This window comes from Peromyscus californicus, unplaced genomic scaffold (genome assembly GCF_007827085.1).
Source record: "Peromyscus californicus insignis strain IS unplaced genomic scaffold, ASM782708v3 Scaffold_11__1_contigs__length_118956290, whole genome shotgun sequence".
NCBI lineage: Eukaryota > Metazoa > Chordata > Mammalia > Rodentia > Cricetidae > Peromyscus > Peromyscus californicus.
In genome coordinates, this window is record NW_026294402.1 from 82913505 (window position 1) to 82936247 (window position 22743).

At 40.5% G+C, this 22743-nt stretch overlaps 1 protein-coding gene across 3 annotated transcripts in view; it reads right to left on the reverse strand.

Moving 5' to 3' along the window:
• Snx14 (sorting nexin 14) overlaps nucleotides 1-21476 on the reverse strand; it is a 67437-nt gene extending 45961 nt beyond the window's left edge. The window contains exons 1-4 of one of the 3 annotated variants that reach the window (XM_052716197.1): nucleotides 21144-21476; nucleotides 3963-4083; nucleotides 1713-1789; nucleotides 1327-1405 (exon numbers count right to left, since the gene is read on the reverse strand). In XM_052716197.1, the coding sequence (XP_052572157.1) occupies nucleotides 1327-1405; nucleotides 1713-1789; nucleotides 3963-4083; nucleotides 21144-21364 (498 nt within the window). In that variant the 5' untranslated portion in view covers nucleotides 21365-21476. The remainder of the gene's footprint in view (nucleotides 1-1326; nucleotides 1406-1712; nucleotides 1790-3962; nucleotides 4084-21143) is intronic. The other 2 variants (XM_052716188.1, XM_052716181.1) reach the window with 2 other exon arrangements.
• Between the last annotated feature and the right edge of the window lie 1267 nt (nucleotides 21477-22743).

The following is a 22743-nucleotide window of genomic DNA, read 5'->3' on the forward strand; positions in this document are numbered from 1 at the left end:
TGTACTTACTCTGTAGCCCAGATTGGCCTCAAACTCAATCCCACTGCCTCAACCTCCCAAGTGCTGGAATTATAGGAATGAAACACCATGCCTCTTTGTTGTTTTTTTTCCGAGACAGGGTTTCTCTCTATAGCCTTGGCTGTCCTGGAACTCCTATAGACCAGGCTGCCCTTGAACTCAGAGATCCATCTGCCTCTGCCTCCCAAGTGCTGGGATTAAAGGCATGCGCCACCACTGCCCAGCAAAAATTTTTTTTCACCATGCCTAACTTAATAAGGTGTATCAAGATTAGATTTTCTGATAAAAGTATCAGGAAATTTTCTCTATTGGTATTCAATATTTTTTATTTGGATATATAGTCATGCACCAAATAATATTTCAGCCAACACAAATGGCATATTTAACAGTGGTCTCATAAGACTACAAAAGTTTCCACCTCCTGGGTATCACAGCTGCTATAACACATGTCTGCTAGTATGTTCACAGCAATTCAGGTATAAACAAAACTACTGTGCTGCCAGTTACAACAATCTATGGCACATACAATTATGCATAGTATATAACACTTGATAATAAGTACATTACTGATAATAAATACATTTACTATGTTATTCATACTTTATAATCTATGGCATACTACACTTTATAGTATATGTTTATATAGTTTTATGCTTATATCTGTGCTACTTAATTTTAACTGTCAACTTCACATAACCCCGAATCACTGGAAAGTCTCAAATAGGAATTATTTAGATCAGGTTGGCCTATCGGTATATATATATAAAATGTCTTAGTGGTTAATCAATATAGGAAGACCCAGGCCACTATGGACAGCACCATTCCCTAGTCAGGGGCTCCTGAATAGTGTAAGAGGAAAGAGCTAGCTGGAAGCAAGCATGCAAGTATCCACATGTCTACATCCTGCCCTAACTTTCTCACAACAATGGACTAGAACATGAAACTGTAAGCCAAATAAGCCCTTTCCTCCCCTAAGCTGTTTTTGTCACGATAGTTTATCACAGCAACAGAAATTAAATTAGAATAATACTGTACTTTATATTTTAAAGTTTATTCCTATTTATTAAAAAATTTTCTGTAAAACAATATACACCATGTTAGGCCAGGAGCAGCTTCAAATCCCTCACATTTGCATAACTCTTGACAGCATCAAGAAGTCCTGTGCAATGACTGAAGTTACCATCAGAGTTTGTACAAGCACATTTTGTGATGCTCTCACAGGGACAAAACTGCCTATGATTTTCAGAACACAGTCCCATCCTTAAATAATACATGCTCATATTTGGCAATGTTAGTTAAATTACTTACCTCTGAGAGAGATGCATCCACCTTGGAAGAAACTTTCAGGTCTAGCCAGGGCTGGTAGTTTTCAAGTAGCAAGGAAGGCCTAAAGTAAATCAAACAACTAAATCACTTATACTAAAATAATAACTTGTAATAAAATGTAATTAAAAAATCAATAAATAAAAACATTTAACTTGAGGGGCAGCAAGGTGGCTCAGCATTAGGTAAAAGCACTTGCCCTAGAAGCTCAATTACTTGAGCTTGATTCTCAGAACCCAGATAAAGGTGGAATGAGAGAACCGACTTGTGCTCCGACCTCCTCCAGACATACAGCATGGCCACACACACACACACACACACACACACACACACACACACACAGCACAACTTAAAAAAAAAGTTTAACTTACCTATGTCGTTTACATTTTACTTTACCACAAACAGCACAGCTATGACCTTGCGGAAATAACTCTTGAAGTCCTAATTGCTAAAAAAGGAAAGAAAAAAAAGAGATTGGTCTTTAGTTTCCATAATATCTCTTTTACGAAGAGTCAATTTTCAATAGCTTTGTTGCCCTCCATGAGAGCATTCAAAGAATTTTTTTTGTTTGGTGCTTCAAAACTAAAACTATTATTTGTAATAAGTACCTGCTAAATTAACTGCCAGTGGACACAAAACACCTTATGAAATGTTTTACCATACCTAAGTTGGGCCTGGGGTGTATGAACCACTCAGTGGTCCAGTAGTAGAGAATTTTCTAGCATATACTGTGGCATAAGTTCAATGCCTATCACCAGAAAGGTAAGAGTGGGAACCAAAAATAAAGGTTCCCTTAGCAGGCATGGTAATACATGCCTATAATTCCAACTCTGGGGAGGCCAAGGATCTAGAATTTAAGGCCCATGAGACCCTATCTTTAACAATAAATAAACAAACAAATAAACAAATAAATAAATCTATCTTTGACTGTGTCTTCAATTGAAAAAATATAGGAAAAAGAAAAAAAAAACATTCTTCTCCATTTCTCCCAAAGCTTGGCTTCAATGAGGGGGAAGGCATGTGATAAATCCTAAGGGCCATGACCAAATACGGCCCAGACTTCTGTGTTCCCTCTACATAGAAATACCACAAACCTACAATGAGGGACTGTATCAATTTAAAGAACCATAATCCATGATTCAAAGATAGCCCCCTAGGGGAGTGGAGCACAGCTCTGAAGGGCAGCACTGGAATAGTAGGTGCAAAGCCCCATGCTTTCTCTTCATCGGTGAGGGGGAAAAGGGTATCTCACTAAATCCTGACCTGTGGACAGAATTTTAAAAGTCAGAATTTTGCCTTACAGAGGACAGAGTTAATATACTACTACCACTATTAAATTTCAGAAATACAAATTATTTTGGCTAAGCAAATTGCCTAATTATTTTTTGTTTTCTATTGTACATATATTCATTTAAGAGATTTACAGGATTGGAGGGTTGGGGTTAGCTCAATGCTAGAACATTTGCTTAGGCACAAGGCTCTGAGTTCAATCCTTAGCCTGTGAGAACACACACACACACACACACAGAGACAGAGACAGAGACAGAGACAGAAAGAATGAGAATTAACAGGGTTGGATTATTATTGAACCCAGAATTCCTTAAATGTCTGTGCTTCAGAACTATGTGAAAAGCTTTTAACAACACTATTTACAGGGCAGTAGCCTAGAACTTTTTAATCAAAATCTGGGGGAAAGGCCCAACAATTCAGATTGTTGATTATGCCCAAGCGCGGGGGGGGGGGGGGGGGGGGGGTGTCTCTTGTACAACCAGCTTTGAAAACGTCTGTTCTAAACTAATTGCCCTTGTGGTTAACATGTACCCAGGGGACAAGCTGACATTGAGAACTGCAACTTTCTGAGAAGATTGTATTTCCTTTTTACAGTTGTTATTAGAACTGTAAGCCTTACAACTATGATTGAAGATGCAGCTCAGTGGGGAATTACATGCAAGGGACTGGGTTCAATCTTTAGCACCAAAAAAATACAATCAACTTAAAATAAGTATCTATGCATTTATACATGCACATATATATAAATATACATAACGCTCATTTTAAACTTTTTCTATGGACTTCATGTGTTCCATTATAAAATAATAACAGGTAGGTTTTTGAAAATCATTGCTTTAAGACTAAACAGCGCTGGGCGGTGGTGGTGCATGCTTTTAATCCCAGCACTCGGGAGGCAGAGGCAGGTAGATCTCTGTGAGTTCGAGGACAGCCTGGTTTACAAAGTGAGTTCCAGGAAAGGCGCAAAGCTACACAGAGAAACCCTGTCTCGAAAAACCAAAATAAATAAATAAATGAATGAATGAATGAATGAATAAATAAATAAATAAATAAATAAATAAATAAATAAATAAATAAATAAAATTAAAAATCACAAGGCTGGAGAAAGGGTTCAGCAGTAAGTGCGCCTGCTGTTCTTCCTGAGGACCAGAGTTCAGTTCTCAGCATCCACATTGAGTAGCTCACAACTGCCTGTGACTCCAGCTCCAGGGAATCTAACAATCACTTCTGACCTCTAGGAGTATTCACACTTGTGATGTATGCTCACACAGACATACCATGTACACACATATATTTAAAAAAATTTAACTTAAAAAAAAACACAATTTTACCTTAGGTTTGTATTTTATTGTGAAGAATATATTTGGTAAGAGAGAATCGGGTCCTAATGAACAGTAGAATGTCACAACTCCAGCAACAAATGACCAGAAGATCATTAAGACATGAAGATACCTTAGAAATAAATAAAAATGATCAGACCAAAGAAATGTATAACATTAAAAGTGATTCCTTTATTGATCTACCTATTAATCAAAATCAATTTTAAGTTTTCCAATCAGTTAACTTTCTGTAATATATTTGTTAGATATAATATAAATAATAGAATTATATTACCAAATATACAATTTCATTTAAGTATAGGAGGAAATTAAGTTCAACATTTCATAGTTTCATTTCTATGTTAAGTTTAAGTAGTCTGAATTCATTCTTCCAGAATACCTTCTATTCTCACATTTCACCAAAATTATGATGATCATCAAAATTAATTTTTCCAAGTGCCTACTTTGTGTTAGACAGTGTTGGGCTCTGGGGATATAACAGAGTACATCACTACCATGGTCTCTAGTAACACAGAGATCAGTCTGGCAGTGAAAGTTCAATAAATGAGCGTAATACAATGTGAACACGTGTTTGGTATTATGAAAGAGAACTCAAATGCTGTAGAAAAACTTAATGATTAGATAAAGCAAAACCAACAGAAGAAGGTAGGGAAAGGAACGAGGAACTGGGAAAGAGATAGGGGAATTCAAACTTGACAGCACTGTATGCCTATGGTCTGCACACAGTTTCCACAAAGTAGAGGTTTAGGACACTTGTTGCTTTTTCATCAGAGGACCCAGATGCTGTGGGATATCATTCTGTATGCTGTGAATATGTGTTGCTCTGATTCATTAATAAATAAAATGCTGATTGGCCAGTAACCAAGCAGGAAGTATAGGCAGGGTAAGCAGACGAGAAGAAGGCTGGGAAGAGGAAGTCACCAGCCAGACACAGAGGAAGCAAGATGACAAGGTAGAACTGAGAAAAGGTACCAAGCCACATGGCTAAACATAGATAAGAATTATGGGTTAATTTAAGTGTAAGAGCTAGTCAGTAATAAGCCTGAGCTAATTAATATAAATCTCTGTGTGTTTACTTGGGGGATGCAAGTGGGAGAGATTTTTCCGACCGCCAGCCAGCCAGGACACAGGAAAACTTCCAACTACACCCAGGTTTGAGTCCCAGCACCCAATGGTGGCTTACAACCATCTGTAACTCCAGTTCCAGGGGATCTGATGCCCTCTTCTGGCCTCCACAGGCACCAGACACACAGGCCAAACATTCATATATACAAAGTAAAATGAGTAGATCTAAAATAATTTTTTAAAAATGGCCCTAAGAGGAGCCTGAAGAGGCAAGAAGCCAGATTAGTTACTGTGTCATATAATATACCATATTAAGGTGTCTCAAAACAGGCGTGCTCAGTATGATCTTACAGATACCAATCTCCTCACACAGTTCGAACTTCAATGATCGCAGTATGCTTTTTCTTTCTTTTTAATATTTTTTTAAGATTTATTTGTTTATTATGTATACAGTATTCTGCCTGCATGTGTCCTTACAGCAGAAGAGGACACCAGATCTCATAACAGGAGGCTGTGAGCCACCATGTGGTTGCTGGGAATTGATCTCAGGACCTCTGGAAGTGCTCTTAACCACTGAGCCATCTCTCCCACCCCGCAGTATGCTTATTAATTGTGAATAACTGCATAAATCATAAGCTTTACTGTTAACTCTTCAGTACAAAAACCATAATATAAATAACAGATGTACAGGTGAGCAATTGCATCACCTCTGTTGGTAACTGATTACTCACATACAACAGCAAAACATGCAGTGTGTTACCTCCTTGTTCCCAATGATAACCTTGTATGACATTTTATAAAAATGGATAACTTCACAAGGAAACTGACTCACAAGCATAAAAGTGTGGTGGTATTGTGTTCCCTGAAGTATTGTGCACTCTAATAAACTTATCTGGGGTCAGAGAACAGAACAGCCACAATATTAAACATAGAGGTTAGGCAGAGGTAGCACACGCATTTAATCCTAGCATTCCAGGGGCAGAGATCCACCTGGATCTCTGTGTGTTCAAGGATACAGCCAAGCATGGTGACTCACGCCTTTAATCCCAGGAAGTAATGGCAGGAGGCAGAAAGGTATTTAAGGCGTGAGGACCAGGAACTAGAGCTGGTTAAGCTTTTAGGCTTTTGAGCAGCAGTTCAGCTGAGATCCATTTTGGATTAGGACACAGAGGCTTCCAGTCTGAGGAAACAGGATCAGCTGAGGAATTGGCGAGGTGAGGAAGCTGTGGCTTGTTCTGCTTCTCTGATCTTCCAGTGTCCACCCCAGTACCTGGCTCCAGGTTTGATTTTATTAATAAGACTCTTTAAGATTCATGCTACATCTGGCACCCAACATTCGTGGTATGAATTCATGAAAAAGCCGCTTGCCTGTGGCCTTGCAGGCCCCAGCTCAGACCTGAGCTACCCTCAGCCAGTTGTGGTGGAGCACACTGGTAGGATTTCCTGAAGGAGGCAGAGGCAGGAGGATCCCGAGTTTCAGGCCAGCCTGGGAGGCTTGCTAAGGAGGGAGCCAAGCCACAAACAGTGGCGGTGGGACCATGGAGGCAGCGGCTGCTGCTCCGAGTTGCTGGCTGCTTCTCTTCGTGCTGGGACAAAGGGTTTACTACCGCTTGTTCAGAGAAGAATTGCGAGGACCATCATGCTACAAGAAAGCATCGGCAAAGGTCAGTTTGGAAAAGTTTGGCAAGACAAATGGTGGGGAGAAATTGCTGTGAAGATATTCTCTTCTAGGGAAGAACATTCATGGTTCTGAGAGACAGACATTTATCAGACTGTGATTTCTCCAAACCACAGAGGAGGTACAATAAATAAATAAATAAATAAACAAATAAATAAATTCTAAAGGGATCTATGACCACGCCTAACAGCAACTTTGAAATCTTCAAAAGGATGACGAGACCCCACAACGATGACTCCACATGGACTAATATGGTGATATTTTATTTGTATTAAAATGTTATTTGTATGTTAATAAATAAAGTTGCCCGGGGGTCAGAGCTATTAGCAAGCCATAGGAAAGCAGGGCAGTGGTAGCATACGCTTGTAATTCCAGCACTTGGTAGGCAGAGCTGGGTAAGTCTCTGTGTGTTCAGGGATACAGCCATTATTGGATACACATGCCTTTAATCTTAATACTAATCATGGAAAACCTGGAGGCCTATACTGACAGGCTGTGAGGAGGCGGTCATGTGGTTGGGTTTACAACCAATGAGAAGGCAGGACAGGAACTCTATATAAAGACTTTAACACAGGGGTAGCTCTGGTTCGGAGAGGTAGGACCACCGCAGGAGGAAGGGTAAGGTTTTAGCTCTTAGCTCTGACCTCTTGGCTTTCTTCTTTGCATTGGTTCTGTGTTTCTTATTTAATAAGAAGGTTGGATACATCTACAGACTATGGTAAAGCCATTAAGTCAATTAACACCATCAAAAGATCGACTTTGGACTACAAACTACTCAGGACAATTTTGAGATGGTTAGCTCAGATGATCCAGATTCACAGACTACTCGAGCAAGAACTTTGAGACAAGCCCTGCATTTTCCCATTATGCAGATACTGGACAAATGATACAATTAATCCTCTCAGGATTTGACAATTAACCCAAAAATTTTCTTTTCAAGATTCCCTAAAGATGCCTTCATCCCTAGAAAGCAGGAAGTAATTTTAAGAAAACTATACCCATATTCCCAAGAGGTGGGGTGGGTGTTTTTTGGTCATTCAATGGATTATGGATAATTGTCATTGTTTATCATGGTGGGTTACAAGTTGTTAATTGTTAATGGTCAGGAAAAACGCTGAAAAAAGAGATTATATTCAGAGTTTTTGTTTAAAAAAGAAAAAAGACAATATAGATTTGAGGTAGATCATTGAATCTACTCTAAAAAGAAAAAGGGGAAGATATAAAAATGACAAAAGGTAGATTACTGAATCTATTATGAAAAGAAAAAAGAGAGAATATAGATACACTAAGATAAAAAGGGAGATTATTGAATCTACTTTTAAAAAGGAACCACTTGTTTTAAATAGGATAAGTAATGAAATTTTTTGTCTGAGTTTATCAAATGTTACTGGACAGGACATTGTTAATATATATAATAGAATTTTTGTCTGAATCTGTCAAATGTTAATGGACTCGACGTCATTAATGTAATTCTTGACTGTATATATTGTATATACTTATTGGATATAGTTTTTCTTGTATTAGTTATAAGCTTTATTCATTTTAGACAAAAAAGGGGAAATGTGGTGGTATTGTGTTCCCTGAAGTATTGTGCACTCTAATAAACTTATCTGGGGTCAGAGAACAGAATAGCCACAATATTAAACATAGAGGTTAGGCAGAGGTAGCACACGCATTTAATCCTAGCATTCCAGAGGCAGAGATCCACCTGGATCTCTGTGTGTTCAAGGATACAGCCAAGCATGGTGACTCACGCCTTTAATCCCAGGAAGTAATGGCAGGAGGCAGAAAGGTATTTAAGGCGTGAGGACCAGGAACTAGAGCTGGTTAAGCTTTTAGGCTTTTGAGCAGCAGTTCAGCTGAGATCCATTTTGGATTAGGACACAGAGGCTTCCAGTCTGAGGAAACAGGATCAGCTGAGGAATTGGCGAGGTGAGGAAGCTGTGGCTTGTTCTGCTTCTCTGATCTTCCAGTGTCCACCCCAGTACCTGGCTCCAGGTTTGATTTTATTAATAAGACTCTTTAAGATTCATGCTACATGAAAGTGGAACAGGAAATGAGCAGCAATAGTGCTAGAAGTGAAATTCAGATCAAAGAAAATGCAATTACAAATGAAATAGGTCCTTGCAGGAATTGGACACTGCTATTGTTAAAGACTCTAGATAAGCAGGACTGAGGATGTAGGTCAGCTGGTAGAGTACTTGCCTGGCATGCAGGAAACCCTGGGTTTGCTCTCTAACAGCACATTAACCAGGCATGCCTCTGATCCCAACATCTGGGAGATGGAAGTCTGCCTTAGCCAGCCTGGGCTCAAATGGTGACAGGAATATTAGCAACAAAGAGTGAAAACATCTCAAAGTGATTTTGGCAAAAATCTTTACATTTAAGGAAGTTTGGGAAATATGTTATGACAGTGAGTGAAAAAATGAAATCAATCCACATTTAGAAGCTTGGCCATTAGACACAGAGAAGATATCCCATATACTAAATTCAAATTACTCTCTATTTATAATTTTTTGCAAAGAAATAAATAAGAATGTGAACTATGTGAACTACAAACTAGTACCCTAGAACTAGTACCCTAAAACTAGGGTACAATCAGCTTGGCCATTAGACACAGAGAAGATATTCCATATACTAAATTCAAATTACTCTCTGTTACACATTTTTTTTGCAAAGAAATAAATAAGGTGAACTAGAAACTAGTACCCTAAACTAGGGTACAATCAGTCTTTTCCCCTCTCAAGCAATGCTCTCATAACTGACAGCTATATATCTTAAAAAAAAAAATGGCAGTGAGAGAGAATGAAGTCACATTCCAGGGAGAACCCAGGAGAGTAAACGAAGAGATTTGTTGTTTGGTTTGGTTTGGTTTGTGAATAGGGTCTCACTCTGTAGTGCTGGCTGACAAAGAACTTACTATGTAGACCAGCCTGGCCTCAAACTCTCAGATCCATGGGCCCCTGTCTCCCAAGTACTGAAATCAAACGTATGCCCCACCACATCTAGCACAAGAAGGTGTTAGTAGTATATTCTCAATATTGTTCCGTGTTTCTCTGAGGCCTAGTTAACAGTATTCTGTTATTTAGTATTCTCTTGGCCAAACCTAGTACAAACTGAGTTTGTATTAGCTATTATCTAGTACAAACTGAGTTTGTATTAGCTATTATCAAAAGTCCTAAGTGGCCTGGAAGATTGCTTAGTAGGCAAACGTGCTTGCCTCCTGATGGTGTAAGCATAATGACCTAATTTGATCCCCGGAAATCACACAAAGGTGGAAAGAGAGACCCAATTTCACAAAGTTGTCCTCTGACCTCCACACAGGTGCTATGAGCTCCCATACACATCTACATATCTGACACATACATACAAATAATAAATGAAATCAAAAATACACAGTAAAGACGAAGGACAACTGCAAATACACAGGACAAGAAAAAAGAAAATATGAAAAGAAAGCACAAGTAAGTCCTAGTGATGCTACGAAAATGATAAACAATCTTATGGAAGTCCTAGGAAGGAAAGGGACAGCATTACGCTGAGTCCACGCTGGCTGCAGTACAGAGATTGGCCTCGTCTAGGAATAAACTGGCTATGTCAAAGCTGTTGCAATAATCCAGGAGAGGAGATAAGGACCCTCACCAGGGAAGAGACAGAGAAAAAAGGAGCTGATTCTTTTGACAAACAGAAGAAAAATGTAAAAAACTGAAGTAGTTGGTTAGGTATGAACAAAAAGAAAAGCCTTCAAGAAACAAATCAGTCTTTAGACTGGCCAAGTTTCAGGTGTCTTAGCATGTGCCACAGAAAAATGCCTACAAATGGCTATATATGGTAACTCTTTGCAGAGAATATTAGTTAAAAACAAAGGATTAGAAATTAGAAAAAAAAAAAAAAACCACTAAAGTCATAGGAATATATGATGTGACCCAGTAAGAAAAGGAAGAGTTTAAAAAATACAGAGAGGAAGCCTTTAATCCCAGCAATTGGGGGTTAGAGAGATGGCTCAGAGGTTAAGAGCATTGGTTGCTCTTCCAGAGGTCCTGAGTTCAATTCCCAGCAACCACATGGTAGCTTCCAACCATCTATAATGCGATCTGGTACACTTTTCTGGCATGCAGGCGTACATGCAGGCAGAACACTGTATACATGATAAATAGATAGATAGATAGATAGATAGATAGATAGATAGATAGATAGATAAATAGTCCTGGCAATTGGGAGGTATAGGCAGACAGATCTCTGTGAGTTCAAGGCCAGCCTGGTCTACAGAGTGAGTTCTAGGACTAGCTCCAAAGCTACACAGAGAAACCTTGTCTTAAAATAAAAAAAAATACAGAGGGCTGGAGAGAGGTCTCAGGAGTTAAGAGCAGAGACCCACATTCCATTCCCAGCAGCTCACTACCTGACTCTAATCTATCTATAACATCAGCTCCAGGGGATCCAACACCCTCTTCTGGTCTGCTTGGCTATGACGTGTGTGATGTACATAAACTCACACAGGCATACAGACATACATGTTAAAATAATATTTTTTAATTTTTAACTAAACAGAGAAGTAGCTAAGCGTAAGCCAACAAGCTGTATTCCTCCATGGTTTCTGTTTCAAGGTCCTGCTTGAGTTCCTCCCCTGCCGTCCCTCAATGATGGACTGTAGCCTGTAAGCTGAAATAAACCCTTTCCCCCCTGAGCTTACGTTTGATTTTACCAAGGCAGTGAGGAGACTAGACACCCCCCTCCCTTACTGAAGATGTGGACTGTGTCAAGTGAGTAGATTGAAAGCTGCTGAAGTGGACTAGCTGAAGTAGTAGGCCGTGAGATCTGCGTTAGCAGGACTCCAAACTCTAAACTGTACATGACAATAGAAGAGGACGATGGCTAGGAGGACAGTAGAGGAGTCAGGACACCAGGACTGACTGAATGAGAAATGCACACTAGTCAACAGTACAACTTTTCATTTTACTTATTTATTTAAAAACAGAGTCTTAGTCCAGAGGTGGTGGTGCACAGTTTTAATGCCAGAACTTGGGAGGCAGAGGCAGTCTGATCTCTGTGAGTTTGAGGTCGGACTGGTTTACAGAACAAGTTCCAAGACAGCCAGGGATACACAGAGAAACCCTGTCTCAAAAAACCTGGGAAAAAAAAAAAAAAGTCTTGCTACAGAGTGCAGAACCCAAAGCCCAGGCTGGCTTTAAACCTGTGGTCCTCTAGCCTCAGCCTCCTGAGTGCTACCATCACAAGATATTTGAGTCTTAGGAGTACTTTCTAAGTGACAGCAAGGTCCACTGTATGGTCAAACAAATGGAAGACTGAAGAGTCACCTTGATATAGACTAGATTATCTGACAGTTGCTCACTCAAGCACTGAGGTCACCTAGTTTGATAGCAGAATTTAAAACAGAAGCCAGTCTTGTATAAATGAGTCCAGCTGACCTGGAGAATGTCCTCAATGAGAAAACAGATGGCAAGTAAGCTCAAAGACTTATGCTTCCTTGATAGAGTAAGCAGTATCAGACTTGTCTTCCCATCACAAAGAACCATGAAAGTAGATGAAAGACATGTGGCAACTATTTCTCAGCAAGGCAGACAGCACTGCGGGGCTGGGACCCATGAGAGAAGGGAAGCATCCTGCTGGGCTTCATGTGCATCCCAGATTCTTCCCTCATATCTTTCTACTTGCAAAAGAAATTGTGAGACCTAGAGCTCAGAATTTGAGTGATGCAGCAGCTAAGATGGGAAAAAATGTGGAAATGCTAATATTTTATTTATAGACAGTGACCAAGTAAGTCAAAAGGTCAGGCCACCCAGCTAGTGAAACCACCTGACTGCCATGCTCTGAATTCTACACCTGAGAAACATCCACTCTGTGCCTATTACTAACAATGCTCTCGCCCACTGGTAAAAGGAGCCCATTGCCAAGCCTGACTACGTGAGTTAGATCCATGGAACTCACACAGTGAAGGAGAGAACTGTCTCCCAAAAGCTATCCTCCCCGTGTGTGTGTGTGTGTGTGGGGGGGGTGATATTGTGTTCACCAAAATATTGTGCACCTTAATAAACTTATCTGGGGTCAGAGAACAAAACAGCCACTAGATATAGAGGCCAGAAAATGGTGGCACACACACCTTTAATCCTAGCATTCCAGAGGCAGAGATCCGCCTGGTTCTCTGTGAGTTCAAGGCCACACTGGAAACAGCCAGGCATGGTAACAAGAGCCTTTAATCCCAGGAAGTGATGGCAGAAAGTAGAAAGGTATTTAAGGCGTGAGAACCAGGAACTTAAAGCCTGGTCTTTTAGGCTTTTAGCAGCAGTTCAGCTGAGATTCATTCTGGATGAGGACTCAGAGGCTTCCAGTTTGAGGAAACAGGATCAGCTGAGGAATTGGTGAGGCGAGGTGGCTGTGGCTTGTTCTGCTTCTCTGATCTTCCAGCATTGACCCCAGTACCTGGCTCCAGGTTTGTTTTTATTAATAAGAACCATTTAAGATTCGTGCTCTGTGTGTGTGTGTGTGTGTGTGTGTGTGTGTGTGTGTGTGTGTTGTGTACAATAAATGAGTGAAAGTTCTCACTCAGTAATTAAACATCAATACACACCCCTCAGAAAACCACTATGGCTCCAGTGTTTACAAAATCTCTGAAGCCCTTTCCAGTTCATGCTTCACCTTCCTAAATTGTTTCCTTTATTCAAACTTCCCATGGAACTAAAGAAGTATACTGTACATCTAAACAAAAAAAAAAATTAAGTAAATCTTACATTTGTAAGTAGTAACTATACCCATTTCCCCAAAATCATTCCAACTATGTATAATCCAAAATTCAGAAATTTAAGATTAATGAATAATTACGGCATTTTATATATATATATATATATATATATATATATATATATATTCCCAAGTGATATTGATGAAGTGTTCACATCATATATCAACCTCATTTCTGTAATAAATTATATAAACAGTGAGAAATTAATCACTGAGAAATAAACACCATTAATAGTCTCATGTCTCTTCAGGTTACCAAATGTAATTTGGTACCTAATTTAGAAAAAAAAAATTTTTTTAGAGTGCTTTTGAGGGCTGGAGAAATGGCTCAGTGATTAAGAGACTGACTTCTCTTCCAGAAGACAGGTTCAATTCCCAGCACCCACACGGCAGCTCATAATTGTCTGTAACTCCAGTTCCAAGGTACCTGACACCCTCATGCAGTCAAAACACCAATGCACATAAATAAAAATAAAAAAGAGTGCTTTTGAATTCTAAATTACAACTTAAGAACTGTAGAACCCACTACTAGTTACATGCATGTGGTCTTGGTTACCTGGAAGGCTGAGGCAAAAGGAGGAGTTTGGAGCTAGCCTGGAAAATACAGTAAAAGCCCCATCTCTTAAAATAAAAAAAATCCTTTAGCAGGAAGTTCCCAGCCTGAGCTACATAGAGAGTTCAAGGTCAGCTTGGTCTACCTAGCCTGAGGCCCTGCCAAAAAAATAAATAAATAAAGAAGACCTATACTTAGAATGAATGATAGCAAACTCTACATTCATTAGTGCTAGCTATAACTAAAATCAACTAGAACAAAGACGTTAAGATGAAACTTTCTAGCCTTAACGTATTAAACCAGAAATGTATAGCTTTAAAAGAATCAAGCTGGCGCTTCCGACCCAGGGATGATCGGGCTGCCAGGCAGCATTTGGCAGTGTACAGACAATTTCGCTGTAGCACCTTCTGAGACGAACCCCAGCACAGCACTATTGTCATCAAGAAGCTAGAAAAATACCCACAATGCACAGGAAAGCCCCTAACAACAAGGAATTATCTGGCTCAAAACAAGCTAAGCATTCCAAATGCTAGGGGATAAAAAGAAATTCCAAGTACACAGCAAGGAAACTGTAAAGAACAAAAAACAATAGGAAGAACAACAGCCGCAAGCAAACTTACCAAATATAAGCTGATTCTTAGAAAAAATAGTAAAATCAACCAACCTCTAAAGGAGTCTATTTACAATTACTAGAAAATCAGTTTTACTTTTTGTTGTTGTTTTTGAGACACAGTTCTTCTGTGTATCCCTGACTGTCCTGGAACTCAACTCTGTAGCCCCAGCTGGCCTCGAACTTAGAGATCCACCTGCCTCTGCCTCCTCAGTGCTGGGACTATGCACTTGCCACCACCGCCTGGGAAAACCAGTTTTTCGCTTTCAGACTTAATTCACTTTATTTTTCTTGTATAAAAACTCTTTTGTAGTGGCCAGAGCTGGAGCCTGGGTCCTCTGAACAGAGACTCTGGTGTGGGTTTTCACAAGATGGTCAGTGAATTCCTGATAAGGAGACTTAGTGAACACAGTCTCTTTCTAGAGGTCAGGGGTCAGGTAGCTGCAGGTCTTAGAGATGGCATCAAAGGTTGCCTTGGGAAAGTTACCCAGGGTGGCAGTGCAGCCCCTGGATGATGTGTAGCAGTCATCAATACTGGCCATCATCAGTAGCTTCTTGGGCACAGGAGCAGAGACAATGCCAGTGCCTCTGGGGACAGGATGAGATACACCAACACAGAGCCACAGAGGCCCTGTTTTTATTGTAGTCCCTAAGGCTGGAATGTTTATTTGTTTGTTTGTTTGTGGATGTATACATGTGACTGTAGTATATGCACACTTACACACATAGAGGGATGCCAGGGGAGGGTATCAGGTGTCCTCCTCTATCACATTCTACCTTATTTTTTTGAGACAGGGGCTCTCCCTGAACTTGAAGCTCTCCATTTTGGGGTTTTTGGTTCTTTTTGGCTAGGCTAGTAGCCCCAGCCATCCTCTTGTGTCCATTTACCTCAGTGCTGAGGTGATGGGCATGGGACTAAGCCTGGCTTATTAGAGGAGTTAGGATCTAAACTGATGATCCCCACATATGCATAACGAGCACTCAACCACAGAGTTATCTCTACAGCTCCTCTAGTGCCCTGCTCCATTTTTTTTATCAAAGAATTTTTAAAGATTTAAGTGTGTGCGTGCATATGCATGACATGAATGAGGATATGTACACATGTATGTACAAGTGCCCATAGAGGCCAGAAAAAGATGTCAGCTCTCTTAGAGCTAGAATTCCAGGAGTTTGTGAGCTGCCCAATTTTTGGTGCTGGTATCCTACTCTGGTCCTCATAATAGAGCAGCAAATGCTATTAATACCAGAGCCATCTTACCAGCATTCCCTCTATAGGTTTAAAGGACTGCCTTATCTGCCACTACTCACAGGTCCTTTCTGTGCCTCATCCAACCTCTCCACCCAGTCAGTTCTTCCACATCCTTCTCCAGGGTCTAGCCTGGTACTTTCTGCACCTCATCCAACCTCTCCACCCAACCAGTTCTTCCACATTCTTCTCTAGGGTCTAGCCTGGTACTTTCTGAACCTTATCCAACCTCTTCACCGAGCCAGATCTCCCACAATCTTCCCTGGGGTCTAGACCTGTGGATCTGCTGACCCTCCCAATCCATGCATCATTCCCAATCTGCCAGTTCCAGCCCTGGTCATACATCCAGTCCTCTGGCCTTGTCTGATCACCCTTGTGGGTTTGACAACAAAATATTTTAGCTGAAGAGAGGAATGAACATAGCAGAGACACTGTAAAAAAAAAAATAATAAAAATACAAAGGCATAAACATTAAAATACAAAGTATCACTGAGTATACAAACAATACCACCAAACATAACAACAGGATGAGTCACACACACTTTGCCATAATAACTTTAAATATCAATGGTTTCCATTACCCAATAAAAAGACACAGGCTGATTGAAAGGATCAAGAAACAAAATCTAGCCGGGCGGTGGTGGCGCACGCCTTTAATGCCAGCACTCGGGAGGCAGAGGCAGGCGGATCTCTGTGAGTTCAAGGCCAGCCTGGTCTACCAGGAAAGGCGCAAAGCTACAAGAGAAACCCTGTCTCGAAAAAAAAACGGAAAAAAAAACCAAAAAAAAACCAAACAAACAAAATCTACCTATTGTCTACAAGAAATCCATTTTAGCTTCAACAATAAACACCTCATAGAGTAAAAGGATAGACAACAGTAGCCCAAATCAGAGCAGAAACCAATGAAATATAAACAAAGAAAATAATATAAAGAATCAACAAATCTAAGACCTGGTTCTTTGAGAAAATAAACAAGATTGACAGATTGCCCAAAAGAAAGAATGAGAGGACCCAAGCTGACAGAATCAGAAATAAAACAGTGAAACATTATAACAGACACAAAAGAAATTCAGAATATTATAAGGAAATATTTTCAAAATATGTATTCTATTAAGCTGCAAAACCTAAAAGAAATTGATGAATTTCTAAATTCAGCCAAATCACCAAAATTAAACCAAGAAGTCAACAAACCTAAAAAGAGCCATAACAAATGAGGTGATTAAAATAGGAGTAAAAAGCCTTCCAGCTTTAAAAAAAAAAAAAAAAAAAAAAAAAATTCCAGAACCAGAAGGATTCACAGCAGAATTCTACCAGACTTCCAAAGGCCAATCCTTCATAAATTATTCAAAAACAACAAAAACAGAAGGAGCACTTCCGAATTCCTTCTACAAAGTCACTAATTTCTCTAATACCCAAACCAGGTAAAGACAGCAAAAAAAGAAAACTACAGGCCATATAATCTTAGGGGGAAAAAAAAAAAACCTGCTCAATAATATGCTTGCAAACAGAATACAGACATATATCAAAAAGATTCTACACCATAACCAATTTAGTTTTTTCCCTGAAATGCCAGCAATGGTTCAACACATGCAAGTCAATGAATGTAATAAACCACATAGATGCACAAAAATCACATGATCATCTCAACAGACACAGAAAAAGCCCTTGACAAAATTCAACATGCCCTCACGATAAAAGTCCTAGAAGATGTAGGGCTAGAGGGAACATACCCCAACACTGTAAAAGCTATAAAGGGGAAGCCCACAGCCAACATCATCCTAAATGGAGAAAAGCTTCAAGCAACCCCACTACAGTCAGGAACAAGACAAGGATGTCATTATCCCTGTGCCTTTTCAACAGTGTGTTCAAGTGCTAGCTGCAGCAGTAAGGCAAGAGAAGGAAATTAAAGGGATATAAATAGGGAAAAAAGACATCAAACTATCCCTATTTGCAGATGACATCATACTATCTATTAGAGATCCCAGAATTTCTACTAAAGAGCTTCTAGAAATGATGAACAAATCCATCAATGTGGCAGGATACAGAATCAGCTTGCAAAAATCAACAGCTTTTCTATACACTAAGAAGAAACATACAAAGAAGATCACAAACACACTCCCATTCACAATATCCTCAAAATAAAATACCTAGGAATAAACCTAACTAAGGAAGTGAAGGACCCCTACAATGAAAATTAAGCTCTGAAGAAAGAGATAGAAAAAGGCATTAGAAAATGGAAAGATATCCCATGCTCATGGATTGGTAAAATTAATATTGTGAAAATGGCCATTCTATCAAAAGTTATTTACAGACCAAATGCAATCTCAATCAAAATCCCCTTCTCATTCTTCACAGAAGTAGAAAAAAAAACTATCCTAAAATTCTTATGGAACTGCAAAAGACCCTGGAAAACCAAAACAATCTTGAGAGGATAAAAAAAAAAAAGAATGTGGGAGGGATTACAGTTCCACATCTTAAAATATATTACAGTCACAATAATAAAAACAATATGGAACTGGTACAAAGACTGACAAATAGACCAAGAGAACAAATCAAAGACCCAAACCTGAGTACATGTAACTTCAGTCATTTAATATTTTACAAAGATACCAAAAATAAACTGCACAAAAGAAAGCATTTTCAACAAATGGTGCTGGGAAAACTGGATGTCCAAATGCAGGAGAATGAAATTAGACCTGTATCAAGGACCTTCCAAAAAAATTAATTCCACATGGATAAAAGACTTAAATCTGAAACCTGAAACTGCTAGAAGAAAACAGTACCCTGCAGGATATAGGTATAGAAAAGAACTTTCTCAATAGGTCTCCATTTGCCTAAGAGGTGAAGGCCAACAATTGGTAAGTGGAACTTAAAAACTAAAAGGCTTCTATTCAGCTAAGAAACAATCAGTTGGGTAAGGAGGACGCCCACAGAGTGGGAGAGAATCTGAGATTAATATCCACAATATATAAAGAACACACAAAAAATAAACATCCAAAAATGGACCTGAGACCTGAACAGAGAATTCTCAAAAGAAAAAAGGAAAAAGACTAACAAATATCACAAAAAAAAAGTTCATCATCCTTAGCAATTAGGAAAATGCAAACCAAAACAACTTTGAGATTTCATCTTAACCAGCCAGAACAGCAAAGATCAACAAAACAGCTGACAACAAATGCTGCTGAGGCTGTGGGGAAAAGGGAACCTTCATCCATTGTTGGTGGGATTGCAAAATGGTGCAGCCAGGAGAGAAAGGAGTGTGGAGAAGTCTCAAAAGGCTAGAAGTAAAGCTGGGCAGCAGAGGCAGTCAAATCTCTGTGAGTTTGAGGTCAGCCTGGTCTACAGAGTGAGTTCCAGGACAGCCAGGCCTATTAACACAGAGAAATCCTGTCTCAAAAAAAAACAAACAAAAAAAAATCATAGAGTAAATGAACTTATTAGTGCCTATTGGCAGAAGGGACCAGGTTTTCTCATATGACATTCCAAGGACAACCTAATCATACACAGCATATATGTTTATGTCTCTCTGTCTCTGTCTCTCTGTCTCTCTTTCTCTCACACACACACACAGCAGTACACATCTTAAAGAAAATTTATAAAAAAGTACATTATTCACTCTGTTCTGTACCCTCCCTAATACTTCTCCTGAAAGAGGCTCTCTAACCATTTATTTAAAGACAGCACTGTGGAGGCTGGAGAGATAGTCTCTGGTTAAGTATACAGGCTGCTCTTCCAGAGAATGAAGGGTCCATTCCAACACCCACATTCTCTAACTTCAGTTCCAGGAGACCCAAGGCCCTTTTCTGGCCTCCATCGGCACTGCATGCACGTGGTGCAGACATATCTGCAGGCAAAACACCCCTTTACATAAAATAACAAAATAAAAAGACAGCACTGTGATATTTAAAGTCACTTTAGCTGATTCAACAATAACAAATGGGAAAAGAGTATGCAAAAACAATTTCACTCATAAACATGCCCACATCAGAGACAAAAATATATGTGTACTTTCTCCCTTTTTTACATAATACAAAATTCATGGTACAGATCCTATGTCACATACACCAGACAGCATTTTATGATTTAGCAACATATAATATTAAATGCTATGACTTCCTAAGTTGATAACCTCAGAGTGCTAGTTCAATATGCTCTCAACTAATGACTGTCCCACCTTAGAGAGGAATTACACTTCAATTCCTGTTGAAGAAAGTTGAGGACAAAACTTAAATCCTGTAGTTTACATTTAGTTCAATTGAACCTGTTAGTCTAGCTTGGAATGCCTTTCAGAGGACAGAATGGTAGTAATAATTTTTACTGTTTAAACGATCTCACTTCTTCCACAGTCCAACAAATACCTCACCATCACAACCCAGGCACTTTTTTTAAAAAAAACATAGTAATCACTACTTAAGTCTACTTACTTGAGCCCCAAATCAACAAACAAAGCCACCATGAAAACAAAGCAAAAACTGCTGTCACAGTCACTGGAAATGGTTAGCCTTAGTGAAAATACTAAGTTAAATCCCTTGTGTATGCTTTCCATTGTTATGCTTGCTGATGAACGACTTCGAAAATAAAATGACTGCTCGACACATCAGAGGAAACAACATGATGTTCTTAAGTATACATCTTTTCTACTATCCCCTGCACCGATACTACTTCAGGAAACGGCAAAACTAAGGAAATCTACAAGTTTCAGGGGCGGGACCTGACCTCAAATTTTCAATTTAATCATTTTAACTTTTCAGACTATTTCAGCTCTTAAAGAGAGAGAAACAAGAATATTGTAGATATGTGATGGGTATTATTTCGCTTTCTGATTTCGGATCAAAAATCTTTAAAACAGATGAAACTGTGGCCACCAAGGTGTGTGCCCGCGAGTGTGTGTATATACTACTGCAAAAGAGAAGGGTTCCGCCTGGGACTGCGGCTGCAACAGGACTTTAAACCCTCCCTCCGGTGACTGAATCGCCTTTTACCGTCTCGAACTGAGGTGAATATACATATTTCGGTTGTGAAAAAATGGGCGATAAAGGCCCAGATTTTGAGAAATGGTCAGAAAAGAAAGGTTCAGCGCTAGGTAACCTCGGAGGATGCCCGGCCCACGGGCAGCCGGCCAGCCCGCATATCCGGGCGCGACCTCGGCCGTCCCTCCCGAGGCCACTGTGCGGAGTTGGCTCTCGCCCGCTGTCAGCAGCCCGCAGCCCAGCACAGCCCGCGGGCTCCCGAGCGGCCTCCGCGGGGCCAACGGCAGGTACCTGTTGAGGAGCAGCGAGGCGGCGCTGAGGCAGAGCAGCAGGAAGCAGAACAGCGGGTACTGGCGGCAGATTTCGCGCCCCACGTCCAGCCGCAGCCGCTGCTTCAGCCTCCCCGCGATCGTCCGCATCCAAGACCCCATCTCGGTCCATGCAGCGGAGGACGTGCCGCCCTCAGAGGCCGAGGGGGAGGACACCCCCACCGCCCGGCGGCGGGTCCACATAGCCACCCACCACCCAGCTTCGCCTCTACTCACAGCCGCACCAGGCCCCGCCCCGAGACCCTCGCCGCGCGTGCGCAGCCACCGCCCCCAACACACGCAAGACCGCAGTAGGTCCACCGCCGCCACCCTGCGGGAGGACCTGGGAGTGCTCAGACCGAGACACACTGGTCCGGCCGCCCACTGGCTTATCCGGAAGTCCGGGAAAACCTAGACCATCGAGACTGGCCGGATTACGGAAGAGTGGAGGAAGGTTACCTATGCACAGCACCCAAGTGCGGCACCCGAAGCCCTCTGGGAAGTGTAGTCCTTATAGCGTACACTGCCGCCCCACCCTTTCGATTCTTGTAGCCACGCCTAAGGGAAAGGAGGGAAGGACGTCTTGGAGTCCGCTTTTTATAGGGGACCAAACTGGGGATTATGACAGTGGGGAAAAACAGCCCACTTGGCCGCCACCCACTGCAGAACACCAACGTCTTAGCCATGTCACTTCCAACGTGGACCCAGAGTCACCTCGCCAGGCAGGCTTAGTCACAAACCCGTGTAGGATGGAAGCAGGTTGGTAGACTAGGTACTCCCTTTTAGAATCTCATTCTAAATTTTAATGTTCGTATTCTGTAGTAGCTAAAAATCCAAGCACCGTGCGAAGCATTTAAATTTAACTTATACATTATCCTCATAGCGTAGGTGTTCTAGTTTCAACTATGGTATAGTCACATTGCTGGAACAAACAAGACCCTACTCCGGATCGCTCCTGAAGAAACAAAGATTTCATGCTATCCTAACGCTGGCAAGTGCCATCATGTGACCTGTCATCTCTCATCCCTAGAACGTTAACCCTCCAAGGCAGGGAAACAGAAGCTCCTTATACGATTTTTTTAAGTGTGTGCAGCTTCATCACTATTTCCCCAACATTCTGAAAAGGTGGGTCATCCTTAGTGACTTGTTTCCTTTTCAGCAAGCACCATCCTTTCTTCCCATTATTACTGCTAAGCATTAAAATTTCATTGAAATCCTTGTTCTTGAAATTTATACGTTTTCCTAGCTTCTTCAGAATTAACTTTGATATTACTTGTGGGCCAAAGGACATTAAATAACTCAAAATACATACCATCTTTGTAGATGGTAGTTAACATTTCCAGTGGTAAAGTATGCCTGTCACCATTAACTACTCTTTAAATATTATAAATTCATGCAAACCTTAAAACTTGTTTCAAGGCAATACTTAACATTAATTTCACTTTTGTAACTTTACACTATAACTCCATAGGACATGGTAAATCACTGTAATCCTAGCACTTAAGGCAGGAAGATTAGTAATCTCAGGCCAGCCTAGAATACATAGCAAAGACCCTCTCTCAAATCAAAAGACCACAGTCCAA